This window comes from Plectropomus leopardus, chromosome 16 (genome assembly GCF_026936395.1).
Source record: "Plectropomus leopardus strain MGB_pleo_1.0 chromosome 16, ASM2693639v1, whole genome shotgun sequence".
NCBI classification, from domain to species: Eukaryota; Metazoa; Chordata; class Actinopteri; order Perciformes; family Serranidae; genus Plectropomus; species Plectropomus leopardus.
Genome location: NC_142191.1, coordinates 4,944,315 through 4,963,648, shown reverse-complemented (window position 1 = coordinate 4,963,648; position 19,334 = coordinate 4,944,315). Strand labels below are relative to the sequence as shown.

Here is a 19,334-nt window from a genome sequence, read left to right as displayed (position 1 = left end):
TTTTAATGTTGTATGTTGGATAGCTATTTAAGCATTGGAAGTTTTCATCGAATACTACTGAAAACAGTATATTATTTCTTTCAGAACTTAGATGTATTTATTCTCTTTTTTAAATTCTGTTTTTAATGGAGAATAACACACTGTCAGAGTAGCGTTACTGCTAAATTTGTAACGTTTACAATTTAAGGTGGAATAACTATAAAAGATGAAATCTGAAAAATTGTTTGACCAAGAATTTTTTGTCTATATTGAGCTTTATTGTGATTAAAATCACCTGAAAATAGAATTTTGACAATATAGACTATGACTTCTCTGAGTATCTAGTTACCTGCTCTGATTTCTCTCAAATGATTGAAGTAGATGCTTCTTGGTCAAAAGATAAAGATTTTAATCAGAAATTTATTTTGATCTCTTTTAGCTCATTGGATAATTTTCCTAGAGTCCACAGAAGAGACCAGCGACCCGCTATGGAATTGGATGTTCAGTTTTTTTCGGTAAGTGCATTTCACATTTCCAGAAACCAATAGGCGTCATGGTGGTGTAGTCCATTATTGTGCACATTTAACCCTTAGGGCCCACTTTAATATTATTTCGATGAATAATCAAAACACAAAAAATGAACTATTTTTAATACACTACATATTATTATTATTATCATTATTATTATTGTTATTGTTATTGTTATTGTTATTGTTATTGTTATTGTTATTGTTATTATTATTATCACAGTCTGGGATATGTCAATGATTTGCAGCAACATTGATTATGACAGGGCACCTAGTGAAATAGCATGTGGTAAAAAATGACGTCAACAGGTGGAAAATAGTGAAATTACAAGTCCAAGGCAAAAGCCCAGAATGACAGCCAGAAATAACACAATGCATTTTTTTAATGCTTTGATGGCTGTGGGATCAAAAGTGTCAGTTTGAATGGGTTTCACTGGTGCATTTTTGCACTTAACAGTATGAATGTAACAGTTTTGTTCACACGGTGTATTTCAGACTAATTACAGGAGCTTAGCTGGAAATTCCAAACAACAAAAATACACAACCTTGCCAAAGGTTATGCCATATTCATGAACACAGCCAAAATTATGAAAAAAAAGGAAGAATGAAAAGCCCACAAAATTCGTCAAACAGTCCCTTAGAGATAATAATTTTGACTTGATGAGCTCACATTGAAAAGTATTATAACCACTGGTGACATTGTTGGTGAAGATCCTCGGTCATCCAGGTCTCGGTAATTCTAAGTGCTTTATCGTAGACAACTGGACTTGCCTGAGTTTGTTGTGGATATTTCACCTCTCATTCTTCAGTTTTGAACTTAGTGGGGAAATATCTCCAAGAAACTCAAGCAGGTCCGGTTGCCTATGATATAACACTTAGACAGGGTCCCCATAGATCCTTAAAAAGTCTTAAAAGCCATTGACTTAATTAATCTAAAAGTCTATCTAAGGCTAATTAATCTAAGGCCTTCATATGTATTAAAATGTCTTAAATCTGCCTTTTGGAGTCTTAAAAATACAAAGACATTGGAAGTAGGATGTTATAAATTGCATTTCTGATGTTGTATTTTAAAATCACAAAATAATTGGTAACATTTATTTATTTTTAAAAATAATTTACTGAATTCCTCTTTTTACACTGTTATGGAGGGAATTAAAGCAGTGGAATAATCCCACATACAGAGAGAGGCACATGAAATCAGTGATAAAAATCACCTGTAAATGCTTTAACCAATTTTAACCAGATCTAGCTTTTTCACTTGACCAAAAATGTAATGTTCTATGTTACATTAAACATTGCATTAAAAAAGTCTCAAAAAATATTAAATTTAATTTGCCTTAAGCTGTAGGAATCCTGCTTAGAAACACTTGGGACTTTCCCTCAGATTGCAGCCCCACAATATTTTATTCAAATCTGAAAAGGGATTGACAGTAAGGTTTGGATGCAAAGTTTTCGTCTCAATGGGATCAAGGTTTTAGCAGGCTCTACTTTACAATAAATGTAATTAAAGTGGCACCTTTATGCCGACTTGTGTAAATCAAGATAACATGATGATGACTTGATAATTTTTGGATACTGAGATGAAACAAGAGAGGATTTAAATTGATCCCGGGCTTTATTACAAAGAGAGGAAGATGAAAACAGCCACATGGGATCATCTTTAACTCTCTGCTGAGGGCAAATATACATGTTATCTGTGTACAGTATGTATCCATACGGCAAAAATGTATTTGGCCGGGAGTCTAAGTCGAGGTCTAATTATGGGTTTCAAAAAAAAAAATTCTCACGCACGTATGCATCATACACATTGCAACGTCCACAGAGGTGTACACGCCCAGTGTACTTAGCCCAGGGTGATTCTGGCACCGATACAGAAACCATAAGACAAGTCATATCAGCAATGCAAACCATCCCTCAGGACAGAAGTGATCAGTGAAATACCACAGACGGTTACAGACGGAGGAGCAGTTAGGTTCCAGCGCTGGAATGAGCCACCTTGCTCAACAGGCGTTGTGAAACCGAGGGCATAAACATGCATTTGGACGTGTGTTTGATTTACACGGTGCGGTTTTTATGAGTTGCGAGTCAAGCCAGAATTTCGAGTTGTGTCCCTGTCTGCCTCTATGTAAAAGAACACAGTGAAGACATAAATTCATGTATTCAAAAATAAGTCACCAACATGCACAAAATACTCATTTTTTTGCCCTTATTCCAAAAAAGACAATATTTCCAAAGAGCTGTTTACATAGCTAATGAAAGTTAATGTTCCACTAATATTGTTGTTTACATGCAGCTATGCATACTCCGAAATACTCTGCTCTAACATGTTCATCATATCAAATATGGAAAAAAGAAACGACCGTTGCTGCTTTTGCCATTTTGCTTCTTTGTGTTTTACCGTGCTAACACAGTCCTCTCTGTCAGTCCTTTATCCGTGTTAATTAGAAAGGTAAGTGTTGCCATATTTGCACATATCCAAAAACCTGCTGATATCCAAGTCTTTCATAGAGTTTAAAAGTGGGTGCGTTTCCAACACCTTCTCACCTCAAATTTGTCAAATACTGACGCTTTTTCAGTGGACCGTCACATCTGTTGTTAACGCTCCAGGATGGCGTGTCAGTGTAAGTCAATATGATATTCAATATATTGTCTCTGTACTGTATTTGATTGAATATAGGTCAAAATGCATTTGTAAAATCATGGCATTCTGTTTATATTTACAAAACAAAGAGAACTCGTCTTCATGGACCCGCAAAAAAAGAATTATACAAAGGGACACATATACATTTTAAAAGAAGGAATAGTAAGAAAGTTTGCTGTCGTCGTCAAAGGAGCTAATAAATCAGGATATTTGTGTCACCAAAAATGATCAAAATATGAGCTGCAGCACAAAGAGTCCGGGTAACCTACTGAGCAGCGCCACCAGATATCGAAAAGCTGCTTTTAATTCTTTCACCTTTATTTAAACAGGTAATCTCATAAAGACACACAGCTTGAATTTTTTAACTGCTCCTGACCATCATAAATCAATATTATCTAGATTATTTTTAATGATTTTTAATTTCCATGGCATTTTAACAACCATAAACATCTTTGTTTAGCCTCAAACCGCTAGTTAACAATGTTTTCTATAACAATGAAGGGCCTCTTTTTTGTATGTCTATTTAGACATCCAACTGTTATCATTGTTCCCGTTATCTCAATTATTTCTGCACATTTTTCACTTTCAGCACTTCTTTCCTCTATTCTTCTGCCACCACACGTAGTGATGTAACACGTGACTCTAAAATGGTTAGCATATCCCACATCTCGATTAGAAAAATTTACATTCAGAAAAAGGCCTTACTCTGTCTATCTGAACTCTTTTGACATGACTAGTATCAAATTGAGAATGTTCTTAATAACAGTGGAATATAGTGTACTTGTTAATCAGTGATTGTGTAGAAATGATAACAAACAGGCGACTCCTCTGAGAGTCTTACGGGAGCACCACATGTTTGCTATGGAGTATAAAGGACGGGAATACAGGTCGTCTCCCACACCAGAGAGAGGAATTTCAAAAGAATATGGTCAGAAGCCTTTTGTCACATGGCAATTCACTCCTTTTCTGCCTGCCGTCAAAGAGGAGATTAAGTTGTCAAAATGTGGGTCCTGGTCCAGACTGGTCTTTTGAGTGGATATTCACTAGTCTGATCTCCACCACGGCTAATAGACACAGCTCAAAGGGGAGCAGCCAGAACAGAGGAGGGAGAGGGGTAAGGAGGCTTTAGGATCACTTTACCTGGATTCGGCAGCGTGGCGCTGGTGGATTAGTGCCCCAGGCCTCATGGCACGCTAGTCTGCAAACACCCCCATAACACTGCTCCACAGGTACAAACACACATGCACACACACGCTCGTTTACAGCACAGTGGCCAGTAAACACACAAAATATGTGACTTTGAGGTTTATTTTTGCACAAGCACATGGTTTTGCCCTTTCGTGCAAACATGTATGTGCTGCACACAAGCAGATGCCCGGTGATCTCTGCAGTTTCACAACATCTCAGGTCTGTGCAGCCGCAGCCCCAGATGGAACAGCACCAGATAAAACAACCACTCTTAATTCCAGTGGCTTAGAAAACTTCTGCACTGATTCCTGGCTTCCGTACAGTTGGGATGCCTCACACAAACTTTCTTCAACATCCTAGAAGCTTTTCCGAAGTCTGTTCCCGGTCTGATACCACTCTGTAAGGTCACTCACTCATCCAGAACTGCAAAACCATAACCCATAAAGGAGAAAATACAGGTTGTTCTTGGCAGGGAGGAGAGAAACCCACCACGGCTCCATCCCTCTCTGCCGCCTCTGCCTGCTCTCCCCCCAGTCACTACCTGATGACTTCTCCATCCGTTTTAATTGGTAATTATTTTGCGGGGTTTAATGCCTTTATTCAGACTGTCAGTGTGGAGTCAGGAGAGGAGGATTAGGTGCCCCAGGGGGACGAGACACTGGCACGGCCAGGACAGCTCATTTTTACACGGGCAGGGGAGGAGGACAGCTCATCTTTGATCCGGTTGGGGCTTCGCAGGCCAGAGGGGTGACAGCTGCACTTTCTTTAGCCCACATTTGAATTTGAATTCTATCTTAGGATGCAGCGCGCCGCGGACTTGGCAGGGCAGTGGGGTAATCTGCTCGGCACAAACGCCCGGGCCTTTTCTTCCTGTGTGCCCTCGCAGAGATTGGAGTAATTAAAGTTAAATGGAATGCATTAAAAACTCACTTGTGCCGAGGCTGTGGCGGCCGTGCCAACAGTGAATGGGCTGGGGCTGTCCTTTTACGCTACTCTAATCCTGCAGAATATATGTGTGCCCCGTGACTTTGATGCTACGCTACCAAAGCATCGGAAACGGCTACCAGTGGAGCTACAACTGACTGCTGGCTTTCACCTCAGAAGAACATCTTGGAGAGCAAATTCAGCTGGATTCTGACATTGGCAGGAGGTTGGATGGAATCAGCTTCGGGAAGGCTATTAGCACTTTCCAGACTCACATGTCACTCTCAAATTGCCAGGCTTTGATGCACGGTCTATTTAAATACCTCGCACTGCCTTTCCCCTGACCTGTGGTAATATATAGAGTGAATCCTGACAAGCTGTCCACGTTAAGACACTTGTACTTCCAGTTGTTCCACAAAAGGTTGGCGTACATACATAAAGAACAGCTTCCCATGCCAACAAACGCTGGCTCTTGACTAGCAGGACTTTGAGATGGGCGCTTCCAGTTCATCAGCCATTTTGACGTGGACGGTAATTGCAGCAAACCTGCTTTTATAGCCATAGGCTGGGAACCAAACCTGCTCTTCAAAAGTGTATGTCAAGACACTCCAGGCATCAGACGTGCAGGTAATTGTTGCCGTCTTTCATTTGAGAGGAATGTGGACAGAGACAAAGGGGGGCAGGCTACAAAACTATCATCATAATCTCTCCCTGGCTTTGTGTGTGATCCTCGAGCCCTTCTAATGAGAGGAGATAGGACGGGGAGGAACACAGGGGTGTGGGAGGACACGGAGAAAAAATGTTTTGTGAGGCAGAAAAAAAAACAGAACAGAGGGAGCAGTAAAGGGAGATGCAAATCAGGGCGGAGAGGAAAATCTCGCACTGATGTTATCTTTGTGATAGGATCTAGAATATCGAGGCTATTAACAGACACAAATCACTCAGGCAGCTACCGATCTTACAGTCTTTACGCTTCATAAACAAGTCTTTATTCAGAAATAGTGAAAAGAATGAGCCAGCAAGCAGTCAACACACACACATACACACACACACACACACACACACACACACACACACACACACACACGTTTCCAGGTTTCACAGTAAATGCCTACAGCCAAAAGCATGCACAAATTTGTCCGATAGTGTTACATGTTACATCAAATATTTCTCTTTAGACGCATAAGGGACCAGGTGTATAAACATGGCAGCCACCTAGTTTGGCACCACTGTTTGACATTTTACTTTACATCACTACTTTTTCATACCACATTTTGTCCAAACAAGACATGCCAAATGTCTCCATGAGCCATATTTGGTCTGTGTTGCATTCTTGCAAGGGCAAAAAGTCTACATGACATTTAACCCCACGCTTCTCAAGATTTCTTTCCCTGTTTAAATTAGGGGTCGATCGATATTGGGGCCGATACCGATTATTAGTAGTTAATGAGACAGAAAACAATATTTTGAACTGATGTGCATTTAAGATTAATAGATTAAAATTTTTCTGTCAGTATTTTGAATTTGGAATATAATAGGCTCTGACAAAAAAACATTGTTTAAATGCCTTTAGCAAATGTTTTATTAAAAATGATTTTTTCAACATCATATACAGCAACCAGACTTTCATCCAGGAAACTGCAGTTCGTGTCCCTGTGAAACCAAAAGTCAATGTTGTTTTAATGTTAGATTGCATAATTTATCTATGATCATTGCGTGTCTCTCACTTGATGTGTACTTGACTCAAGGTTATCGTTAATAATGCAACAGTTACTTCCATCCAAGTAATTTGATTGGTCGAGAGGCAATCCAGGAGTGCTGATATACGGTGTAACAGCACTGGGACTTTGAGCTCTTCATGTGTCACTCAGCTTCACAGCTGTTCTAAACCAGTAATTAAGGCCTACATTAACGGTTGGTAGTTTCCTAATGTTACTGTAGACTGTACTGTAACAGACTGCTCTGGAGGTCTATTGTGTGTCCCTCTGGAGTGGCCATATATCAAAAAAAAAAACCTTGCGGAGGTAACATCCTCTTTTTTGGGGGCTTGTCGTGCATGTGTGGTAGTTTTGGTAAAGGTAAATTCAAAGGCAGCAGTTGCACCGTTTTTCGTTTTATTAGTTATCCAATTAGGCGAACCCAGGACGCTCGGTTATATTGGTGGCAGCGGTATTCTTCACCAAGCCTCTGTGAGTGCTTTTCTGTGGACATGTGGAGCCGTTAGTCGTGCTGTTGTTTTTAGCTTAGCTGCCTCAGTATGTAGGTAGCTGGCAAAGCTGCACAACTAGGTTACGCAGATGTGGCACGGAGACAAGAACAACAGCACTCTCTCGTGTGATATTTCTTAAGACTAGCTTATTTTAACCCCAAACATGATCTTTTACATAAACTCCACCAATTTTGTTGTCTAATTGTTGCCATTGCAGTTTCCAAACACTAACCATATGTTACAATGTGTGTCAGCGGTGCATCACACAGATACCTTAAAGGGGGCCCTATGAATTGCTTTGACATGGAGAGGGGCATGACAAATGGTTAGCAAAAGATCATGTTTTGGGTTAAAGTAACCAGTTTTTGTGACCCAGTCAACGCTGAAAAAGGAGCAATGTCTCAGTAAAAAACAACTGCTTTCCGTGGCACTATCTCTCAGCAACTGTGATAGGTCCCTAAAAAAACAACCATGTTTGGGGGCTGACGAGCAGCAGGAAACACGGTGACAGGTCCCTCAGATGACACCCACTTTTAGGGGCAGAAAATGCTAGAAAAACACACTTGAGGGCAAAAAAGCCACTGGTCTGTAAAAACACAACCAGTCTGTTGTTTGTTGGTCTCTTACTGTGATCTGCAACTTTACAGGCGTCTGACGGAGGTGTCACGCTATCCACCATCTCTCCACCTTCCAAATACAAAATCAGAGCTGATGCATGTCCTGTCAACTACATCTCTTTAAAAACATTGATATGAGTCGTATGAAACGTGCAAATCTAACGTCTTTGTGGTCTCCAGAAACCTACAATGACAAAATCTTCTGCTTGTGTCTGGGCTGATTTCTTAGCAGAGTGACTTTTCAAAGACGAGGCACGTAATTCTGCAGTATCCATATTTTACATGATGAGTGTGTCTGCTTTCTTGTTGCCAGGGCAATATTTTGTATCAAGCACCTGAATTGGGTTTTGAAGACAACTGATCTGAACAGAGTCTTCAGGCAGATTAGATGAAAGACCAGCAAAGGATGGGGAGTCAGACGAGGCAAACCCACAAACCAGACAGAAATGCATACTGCAAGACCGATCAGGAGAGGAAAAAAAGGCAGATTCACAGACCGAACAGGTGGATAACTCACTGACCATCATAGCTTGTTGATACTCGTGCATCTGGACGTTACACCTGCAGGTCACGATTGATGTACATCTGCAATATTTACATCCTAATCCTTAAGTGCAGGATGAGGGGAAAGTGCAATGATTACAATCACACCACTATTGTCTGTAATAAACAGGCGCGATGGTGCTTCTGTGGAGGAGGCATTCAAGTGCTTGTTCACTTAAAAGTGAAAAGAATCCCTGAATAACTAATTATAAAGCATCTGAATACCACTATAAGACCTTGGTTTATACTTTTGTGGACTTGATTCGTGGTGATTTGTCTATTTGCTGACAGACGCTTGATGTTTGCGAGATAAGGGAGAAAGAAGAAAAAAAGCTTTTGGCTGGGAAGCCCTATTATTCATGGGCAGCAGTTGAGTGTGTATTTCCATTAGATGTGTGAAGGCCTCTAAGGTCTAAGAATGCACTTTAATAGATACCTGTCAAATGTAATTAACTATGTTTTTCCTATATCATACGCTTTCCCATCGCCTCCAGCCAGAGGCTCCACAGTGTGTTTGTGTGTGTGTACACAAGTACACATGTGTGTCTGTGTGTGAGAGAGACAAGAGTCTGTCTCAGCGCCTTTTGCCACCCAGCGATTGGAGACAGTTTTAATTGCAGCATGACAACCACAAGAAAGGACCAGAAGCCCCATAAAAGCCAAAGCAAGCTGGCAGCCGTCCCGCAGTGGAAAGCTAGCCATGCCATAATTACAGGTAAAAAGACCTCTAGCACTGTAGCTCAGCACCGTGTTTATTTGACACCAATCATGCAACTATGCAGGTATCCCAACAATAACGCGCTCTGTCCCGACAGGACCGGGGTGCCTCTGAGAAAGACTTGGACATCAGCGGTAATCAAGGAATGTCTCGTGGCTCGGAGACTCAGCCCTTGTCAGAACATGAAAGCGAGCGGAGAGATTTTTAAAGATGAATTCGCCAGTGCAAGTTACATTGTTCGCAGTCAGAGAGGAGCCTCGCGTGGCATCAATAATTCATTTTTACAAGACTCACTTCTGCCTCCAGTGAGCAGGTCGATTTAAATGTTTTGATATCCACGTCCAACTGAGCCGCCTTAAAGACACATTAGCAAAGTCAGTGACACCTCTTGCTTAAGGAGGAATACACGTTTTTCTAAAGTGGAGGTGATCACCTGTGCTCGCTTCAGCAGTAGACTTTTCTTTGTCGCTGTAGATTAGTTGGTTTTGTACCAGCAGAAGAGTGTTTAAAGGGATAGTTTGGATTTTTTGAAGTGGGATTGTTTAGAGTGCTAATCCATAGTCAGTGTAAAACATGCAGATGATGTCAGTCGGCACACCTTCAGTTTGGAGAAGGCAGTAGTCTGAAACAGGGTCAGCAGCAAAACATTTTAGCCACTTCAAATAGGCCCACCTAAAAAAAAAAAAAAAATATCGACATCAGTTAAAGTGGGGTCGCCTCGTAGCTCACCTGGTAGAGTGGGCGCCCTGAGTAAATACAGGCTGCTCTCCCCCTTTCACCGTGTCACTGTCCTGTAAATAAAGGCAAAAAAACCCCAAATGAAAACGAGAACGGGCTCACCAGACTGAAAAAAACATTGATTTTAGCTCATTGAGCACAGGAGCTGCAGGTTGACTGCTGCTTTGATCATTTAGTTAATTTGACTTATTGTGTGACTTTGGTGAAACCAAACTTATCATTTTAGATGCCAAAATCACACAATAACACAAACAAACTAACTGTTGGAGGCGGCGGAAGACCAGCAGCTCCTGTGTTCAGCGATGTTAAATCACTGTTTTTGTCAATGGAGTCTGGCTTTGAAGAGGGCCATACAACTTCATTTTTCTGTCAGAAATTCCTTTTTGACAGCAACGTAAAGCAGTGAAAATATTCTAGATATAGCGTATACTTAAACTGATAATGATTTTTTTAGGTTTGATGTTTTTTTTAGGTCACCAAAATATGTTTTGTTGCTGACCTCATCCACAGCAGTAGATTGCTTAGCCTCTATTTCGGACTCAGCCCGCTTCTCCAAACTGGGAATGTGATGACTGACATCTACTGTATGTAATATACTTTCTATGGATAAGAAGTCCATACAACCCCACTTAAAATAACCTGACCTATCCCTTTAATGCTTGATAGCGCACACATTTAGCCGGGCCTATGGTAGGAGCAGGGTTGTCTCTCAAAGTGACACTTGGGGTAGAAAAGAGAGCTCCGGGGTGACGAACACTGCATGTGTTCAGTGAAATGTGCTGCAGTGAACCGGGAACCCTCCTCTAGGGTACACTCCACTGCTCATTCAAATCAGATTTTAAGCAATCTCATCGGTAATCATGCCAATACACCAGCAGCGTAAATCAAAAACATTTTAGTGACAGCATCGGTCTCTATTTGGAAATCCAGACCCGAGCGCATAAATCTCACCTCTGTAAGTGCTTTACGAGAGCACAATGTGTGTTTTATGTGTTCTTTATGAGTGTGGAAAGGCCACATCTTGAATGACACTCACTGCCAGAGCCATTGGGGGGGAGAAAAAAAATACAAAACATAAAACATATGCTCACTTTCCACCAAGAAGGCGCCTGAGTGAGAATACACGGCAGCATGTTTCCTCTCACCTCTTTTCTTTGAGTTATTTGTTCACTGACTTTGTTATTTACTCACATCCTGCTTGTGGTGATTTACTTGTTAGGTAATGACTGTCAAGGCAATTGGCTGCTAAAGTGGTGAACCGGGGCTCAAGTGAAGGGCAGTGTTTATCACCGTATTGACTTTCTGACGAGGCTGCCTCAGACTCTTTTGTCACCGAGTCTGGCCAACGGAGGTCACGTGACCCACGAGCTCATTCTATCATCGTCGCTTTAGTCTTTAATCAGGTTCTTTATTGTTGAACGATTTAGGGATTTATGATTTTCTTCAAGTGTTCAGATGAGAGCCAGCAAGAAGAAACATGACACCCTGGTGTCACTCCCAGATGTCACATACCGACGCTTTAATAGTGGCCATCGGCGTCAAATACAGACACACCGATGCAACCTTTAGCGGCAATGTGAGGCACAAGGTGCCGGCATTTTTTGATGCTCTGAGCAACTAACGTGGTAAAAAGAGCAAGATCGTCCACATGTGTAGAGGTGGATGGGTCAGAAAGACTCTGGACTTTCACCCAGGAGACAGCTGTTTGTGTCCCGTGTGAAACCAAAAGTTAGTTGAGTAACTTTAACCCTTTGAAACCCATGAGCGACATTTCCTTTTTTTTGCTGCTTTCAGACTCCTTTCATAAGTTTTTAAACCCAATAAAATTGGAACAAATTGGTGTTTCTTCCAAAACCACTGAACAAAAGACAATTTACAACTTGAAATGAAACGTTCCACATATTGCAATCAATTAGTAGATTTTGAAAAATGTGTAATGTGTAACTTTTGGGAAAAATATAAATAAAAACTCTGTTTTATTGATGCCAGTTTCCCACTTATATACCAAACCTTATATGTGGGGAAACACTTAAAGAGGAGGAGATAACAGTTTAATCACTGACAGTTGTTCCTGGGAAAAGTAGAATAATTACTTAAATAAAATGAGGCAAGCTTAAAAAATGCCACTCAGTGTTACCATCACAAAAATTCTTGGAATAAATCATAAAAATGGCATGTTTTTGATATTCGCAGTACCGTTTTGTGTCTCTTGACCCAGATGACATAATATCACTCCAGGTATGAAATCCCCTAGTTCATCTTCTCTGTTGACAGATCAGAGACCACCCTCCCTCTCAGGGTTGTGTGTGGTCTCCTCCTGATTTTCCTCCGCCTGCCGTTTGAAGCTTCGGGTGGACTTCATCAGCGCTAAGTGACACAGACTGAAGTGCTGGTGGCCACTCGGTCCGTTTCCTTATTGATCAAACTCAGCCTGCTCTTTTATCTTTGACCAACAGTTTCTCTCCACCAGAGAAAGTGGAAAAAGTGAGCAGACCGAGTAAAGATTGTTGTGTCCTCAGTTAAAATATGATCAGTGAAGTTCATCTGGTGAACAGTCTCCTAATCACGGGTGCAACTTTCTTCCTGTTTTTATTCTCTATACGCCTTGACTTTGTGAATTCTGGCAGTAAAAAGCTCCATAACCACAACATCCTGCACACACTGCAGCTCTCTCTCGATGTGCCAGCATCCATCGCTAAACAATTCATATCTGCACTGCTGACAAGTGAGACAACAACTTTTGCAGTGTTAAATTTGAATGCATGAAACCATTTTCATAAAGAATGAAGAATATCGTCTCCTGTTGCATTTAACAGTTGATCAATGACATCTATGTATATTCAGATGGGCACCATATGTTTTTAAGTACCAAAAGTCCCTTAAGGACACAATTCAAATCTCCGTTGTGTCGTTGTGTGAATTTTTCACATCTTAAAAAAACAGGTTCTGCAACATACAATATACACAAAAACAGGTATAATTTTCAGGTAATTTTCTTGTAATTTTTACTAATTTCTTGCTACTTTCTGATCATTTCTTCTTGAGTTGCTCATTGCTTTCTTTCCGTGTCTTTGAAAGAAATCGAGCCAATTTTCTCTTGTGAAAGGGGTTTGAATGCAGCACGAGAAAAACTGATGTCCACCTACTTTTCAAAGGGTTAATGTGCTAAATGGCTAACTAGCGTCCTGTTGGTCTTCTAGTTTCCCTTCTTGATGACAAATACAGACAACTGCTGTCTGCTGGCGTGAGTTATTTCCTCTCATGCAGGTGCAGAACATACGTGCCTTTGTGGTCTGTTCAAGTGCAACTTTTTGACCAAGACGTAAGCAACACTACAGTGGGTCTTTGTAGCCACTTTGATGTCAGTTTGGTGTGTCTGGGCCTCCGAGTTCAACTTAAAACAGCGACAATACACGGAGTCCCAAACACACAATGACGCGCTGTCTCACTGGAACATGTAGGTACAGTATATGTGCATAAATAGACACACAAAGGCACACCCACACACATGTACAGTATGAACCCAGAGACATGCGACATGTGCTGCTGCAAGTTACTTAAATGCTCCTACTTTGCTCGTGCTACGAGGAATCCAACTATGCATGTCTCCCTCTCTCTCCCTTTCTTTCATTGCACATGCAAGCGCACACACTTTTGCTCTCTCTCATGACTAAAAAAAAATTTGCATATCTAGAAAGTGTTTCCTGGTAAGTAGAGCAATGGCAGCTCTCAGGAGAGACGCAGACACAGATAGAAATTTGTATTAAAAAGAAGAAACATCTAAGCAAAAAAAGAACAAAACCACGGTACACCAATACTTTAATGATCCATCATGTTCAAAGGAAACTTATTCACAATCTTGCTGCGATAAACAAGGGAATGAAACACTGGAGCAAAGTACTTTTCATTTGCAGCAGATGTTTGCTCTTCGCTTTTCTCTAGTTTTTAACCACATTTTCTCGAACGGGTCATGTAGCTGCCGCATTTTACACTGTTAAAGATCTGTTAAAGTGATGAAATCACAGCACGCAACACGGGGTTAAAGGTCAGATCCAGCTTGTATCTCCGCTTCACCGTAGGAATGTGTCAGTGAAATTTCTCTTTTCCCCTTCACAGGCCAGTCCGTCGCAGGTTCAGGGTTCAGAGGTTACGAGTCCCAGGAGGTGTCAACCTCATTACCCAGAGTGCATCAACCCGACCCAGAGGGCTTTCTCCGTATTTAGGTAACCTTTGACCTCTTGCTACCGAGGACTCGCCCTCTTTCTGTCGTAAGAGCCATCCTTCAGTCTCCTCTTTACTCCGTTGTTCCAGAGGTTTCAGGGTTCAAGTTCACTGTCAGCGCAGCCCAGGCATGTCGAGGCCACCGAGCTCTCCGTCTGAAACCAAAACACCGGCTGAATCTGCCTTTTCTATCTGTATACGTTGTGCAATCATGTGTGTCCTGGAATGATGACAAGTATTTTAAGTATTTTGCTTAAATGATATACATTTTTCTAAACATGTTTTTATTTCATACCAGATTTTGTACATCTGTTATCAAAAGAAATCCAAATTATTTGGAATAAATAATCAACAATTTGAGGTTAAAGTCACAAGTCTAGTCACTGAAAACAACAGTGTCATCACAAGGTTCATATCGCTGTAGCTGTTCTGGAGCTTTCAGTCAGGACACATGATCTTCACCAGCAGATTTGCCCAGAAAAGCGATCAAATGTCATTTTTTCTGACTTTAAAGGTCCAGTGTGTAGGATTTATGGATATTTATTGGAAGAAATAGAATATAATGTAATAAGTCTGTTTTCACAAGTGTAAAATCTCCTAAAAATAAATCTTACAAACTTCTCCTTTAAGATATTTTTCCCCACATATTGTAATTCGCTTATTTTGTTGTTGTTGTTTTGTATCTTTTCAGTATATTTATATTTTCTTAGCTGTTATTTCCAAGGTCAAAAATTCCCTTTAAACCTAAAATTTAAAGCCAACAGAGATGAGAAATCTTTAAAGGAATACACAAAATGAGATTTGAGTTATACTGCATGAGCTGTGTGAGGGCTTGTAAACAGATGTTTTGATATAGTTTTGAATCAAGGCAGTATATGCTTGGTTTTTGCTGAGAAAATAACTATTACAGCTTGTATCTGGACAGATGTGCTTGTTTTTAGTCTGGGTACACTAGTTTAAGATATTTTTACCTGTTACAAAAAAAAAACTTGTTGAGAGAAAATTTCCTGATCTGTCTGCAGATGATTTTTTTTCTTATTTTAACTAATATTCTCCCCATTTTATTGTTTTGATGTTTTTTGCAGTGTTGCTGTTGTTAAACGTGGACTCAAATCATCAAGAATTTTGTCAGTTTTTGGATTCTAAGTGGAAACATCGTCTCTTTCAGCAAATTTTGACACTGCAGCTTCAACATATAGCAAAGTTTACAACTTTTTTTGCATAATTAAACAAAAATACACAAGAATTACAAAGACATGCAGTATAGGAAGAGAGAGAAAACCTACTGTGCTTATTTGGAGCATCCAAAAATAAATACAAATTTTAAAAAGTCAGGTGTATAGAACACATCATCCATAAAATTATATGACTAGATGGCACATACAAAATAAAATAACAGCAAAAAAGTGTAATTAAACTTGTTAAAATGTACATTTTGGTGTTATTTTGTTTTTTAAAAAGACATTCAGACACAATAAATGCATTTCTCTCTATACTGGGCATTTATGGCGAGGGATTACAGAGTTAGGGATCTGGTGGTCAAAATGATCACTCACGGCCTTTCTGGTTGGTATGAATGAATGAAAGAACCTTTATTTTGAACATATAAAAACAAAACACACAAATAAAAGCAAATCAGCCAAGTGCAATGATCAGAAACAAAAAGATATTTTAAAAAAAGGCCTATCCAAAACTTACACATGTATCTCAATTATGAATACTAAAGTCACTTACACTTTAATATCACATGTTCAAAAGGAGCAGGAAGAAGTAAACACTTATTTATTCCTGCTCCTGGGAATTCTGGCCCTTCTAGTGTAAATGTGTCTCTATCCTAATAAACGTTGCCTCCAGTGACTCCGGTGACACAGATGGCACCTTGTTTATAAGGGCAGGCAGACTGGATCAGTGTCGACTGATAGGTGGAACAGAGACTCCTGATCCAGGATCCTTCCTCTCCTCTCTCCGCCCCTCTTTCTCTTTAACGCCTGATTGTTTAAGTGATAAGTGGCGATGATGGATGAGCCGGGCTTTGTGTAATTATTGTCCTGGTTATCATTGTCACTGCTGATAGCATACATCACCGTGTCCCAGCCCATTTTGCATGTGATAAATAACAGTAGCCAAGGAGACCAAAAAAAAAAAAGCATCCAAATCATTTGTGAACAGACCCTTGGAATGTAAACACACGCGCAGGCTAATGGAGGGTCCTGGTAGGTACGAGCGCTGATGGCGTGAAATCATGACTATTGCGTGATGGTGTGATACTAATGTTTTACTGTGTGTGTGTGTGTGTGTGTGTGTGTGTGTGTGTGTGTGTGTGTGTGTGTGTGTGTGTGTGTGTTGTAAAGAATGCCAAATGAGCAGTGGTGGACTACACACTCAAACACACACTTGGCCTTTTTCCTCGCTCCCTGCGTGTCGTAGCTTATCCAAACAAAGCTCCCTTTTTAGAGAGGAGCCATTCAATCATTTTATATACTTTGTCAGAGGTGATTAACTGATTCTAACGCTTTATCGTGCGTCTATGATACCTGACAGCCCTGAGGTGATGTAATCTCTAAGGATGATTTATGGATTATGGCAATTAGTGCTCAGATAAAGGCTATTATTAAAGTTCATTTGCCTATTATAAATGACTGCGTGCATTGTGATACCTTTTTTTTTTTTTCGAGGAACATTTACACAGTACCTGCACGAAGATACAATCTAATGGCAGATAAGGATGGCTTCAGGAAGTTGGCATTTAATCTACATGCTATCTAGAAACTGTGATGTTTCTCACACAGCCACGTGGTGAGATATCATCTGCCATTTGCAACATTTTCCTGCAAATAATAATCATAGAAGAACTTCCTGTTATTTTTGATTGCAACAATAAAATGAGCCTTGAAATAGTGACTTTTTTTTTTTTTTGCTGCGCTGCCTCCGTTGCTGTCTCTCTCTGTCTCTCTCTCTTGGACTGGAGCGAGCGTGACCTCTGACCCCGAGCTCTTTGGCTGACTGAGCATTATGACATGCTAATTGGCCATGTAACAGAATATCAGACTGTGATGTAATGCCATGTAAAATGTGGAACACGCGACGAAGACCAATTAGCGTCGACAGTTCTCACTCTGCTGGACGCAACTCATATTTAGCAGGTCATTTGTTTTTAAAGCAAGTGCTTTAACAAAATCATCTCACTCGTGTCCTTTTTTCCTGTATTCTCTGGTCAAGTTCGTGTTGTGATCTCCAAAGATTAAATGGTTGCTTTATTCAGTTGCAAAGGACAATATTTTTTAATGTGATATTTAAAAAAAATAAATGCAAATGTTCACTGACTGCTGTAATGGAAATTTTTAGGCCAAATTAAATATAAAAGAAATACAAGAGCTGACTGGTTGTGCTTTATTAAACAGACATTACCACCTTACAGTGCTCACTTACATCACAGCATGGACTTAAACCTGCGCAATTTCAATATTATTATGTGCAATTTTATTATAATGTGCATCCATGTGCAATTGGTGATATCTATCCATCTATCCATCTATCTATCTATCTAGCTATCTATCTTGTCTGGTCTGGTCTGTCTGTCTGTCTATACAGTGTATATACATACATACATACATATATATATATATATATATATACACATACACACACACACACACACACACACACACACACATATATATATATATATATGTATAGCCTACAGTCCATAGTCTATTTGTAGTTATTACATAATCTGTTTCTTTCTATTTATTCTATCAAAGGAAACTTTATTATTTACCAAGTTTTTACTGTTTTCTCTTTTTTTTAATTCAATTTAGAGGTAACAATACATGTCAAAGTGCAGAAAGTAAATTGATCCATTCAGTTATGCAGCCCCGCAAACATTATGTAGGAAACGTATTTTAGTGTATGTTGTCTGGGCACAGTACAGTGTTAACATGTACTTATACCTGAGCAGCAGTCTTTACAGTCGTCCACTCACTTCTTTCTCTCCGTGTGAAGCTCATGAAGGAATCCGTCGTTCCTCTGGCAGTTTTAAATGTCACCTGATCTCATCAATTACAATCTGCTCTACAGACAAACTCTCCCTCACACCTTAATGGAAGTTTGCGGAGATAGATGTCTGACAATCAGCTGAAAGGCTAAAAGACCACAGACGAGTCACCTATGGACTTTTACAGAATAGTAGTTACACTTAACACGTGTAAGGACTTTCTGTCTGTTCCTGCAGTGTAATGTCATATAGAACAATTCATGATAGAGGTTTTGTATGTGTATGGGTGACTTTCATGTCTATTTCTATAATGCCTTTTTGATGTTGTTATTATACTGCAAACAAATTGCCCCACGAGGGAAAATAAAAGTATCAATGTAAAATGTATCCAGTTGGGTGAATTGTCTCCATCATGTGAAAACTGTATTTCCAAAGTGTCCACCTTTAATAAAGTATAATAATAAGAATAATCCGATGTGTTTTTAAAACGGTTTACTTAACTTTTTATTGTTTACCTGCCCACACAGGGACAACAGATGCAAATTAGCTGCATGCTAACTCTGGTGCATTTCCTTTAAATGTGCACTGTACCTTTAAATATAAACAATAAAGTAACAAATAAATAATTTAATAATAATAATTGATATTATCATTATTGTTGTTGTTTTTTGTTATCATTTTTATTTAAATTATTATTTTTATTTGAATATATTTTGGTATCAACTGGGACAGCCCATCTGATAAGTAATAATAATTCTAATGATGGTGATGATAATGGATAATGATAATAACAATAATAGATAGAGTTACTATTATAGTTGTTATTGTATTGTATTGTAAATGTTTTCAGTATATTAATATATTATTTTTTTAGTTTAAATTATTATTGTTGTTACCAGTTGGAACAGTCCATCTGATTAGTAATAATTATTAGCCCATCTTAGTGATGATAATTATTACTAATCAGATGAGCTGTTCCAGTTGGTAACAACAACAACAATAATAATAATAATAACAATCATCATTATTGGTATT

The 19,334-nt window shown here is 39.5% G+C and overlaps 1 protein-coding gene across 1 annotated transcript in view; it reads left to right on the top strand.

The window, feature by feature from the left end:
• The window catches only part of LOC148186798 (uncharacterized), a 38,760-nt gene extending 20,947 nt beyond the window's left edge, over positions 1 to 17,813 (top strand). Inside the window, exons 2-4 of the mRNA XM_088089067.1 lie at positions 419 to 494; positions 14,201 to 14,307; positions 14,396 to 17,813. Of these exons, the coding sequence (XP_087945193.1) occupies positions 419 to 494; positions 14,201 to 14,307; positions 14,396 to 14,534 (322 nt within the window). The 3' untranslated portion in view covers positions 14,535 to 17,813. The remainder of the gene's footprint in view (positions 1 to 418; positions 495 to 14,200; positions 14,308 to 14,395) is intronic.
• Positions 17,814 to 19,334: the final 1,521 nt, after the last annotated feature.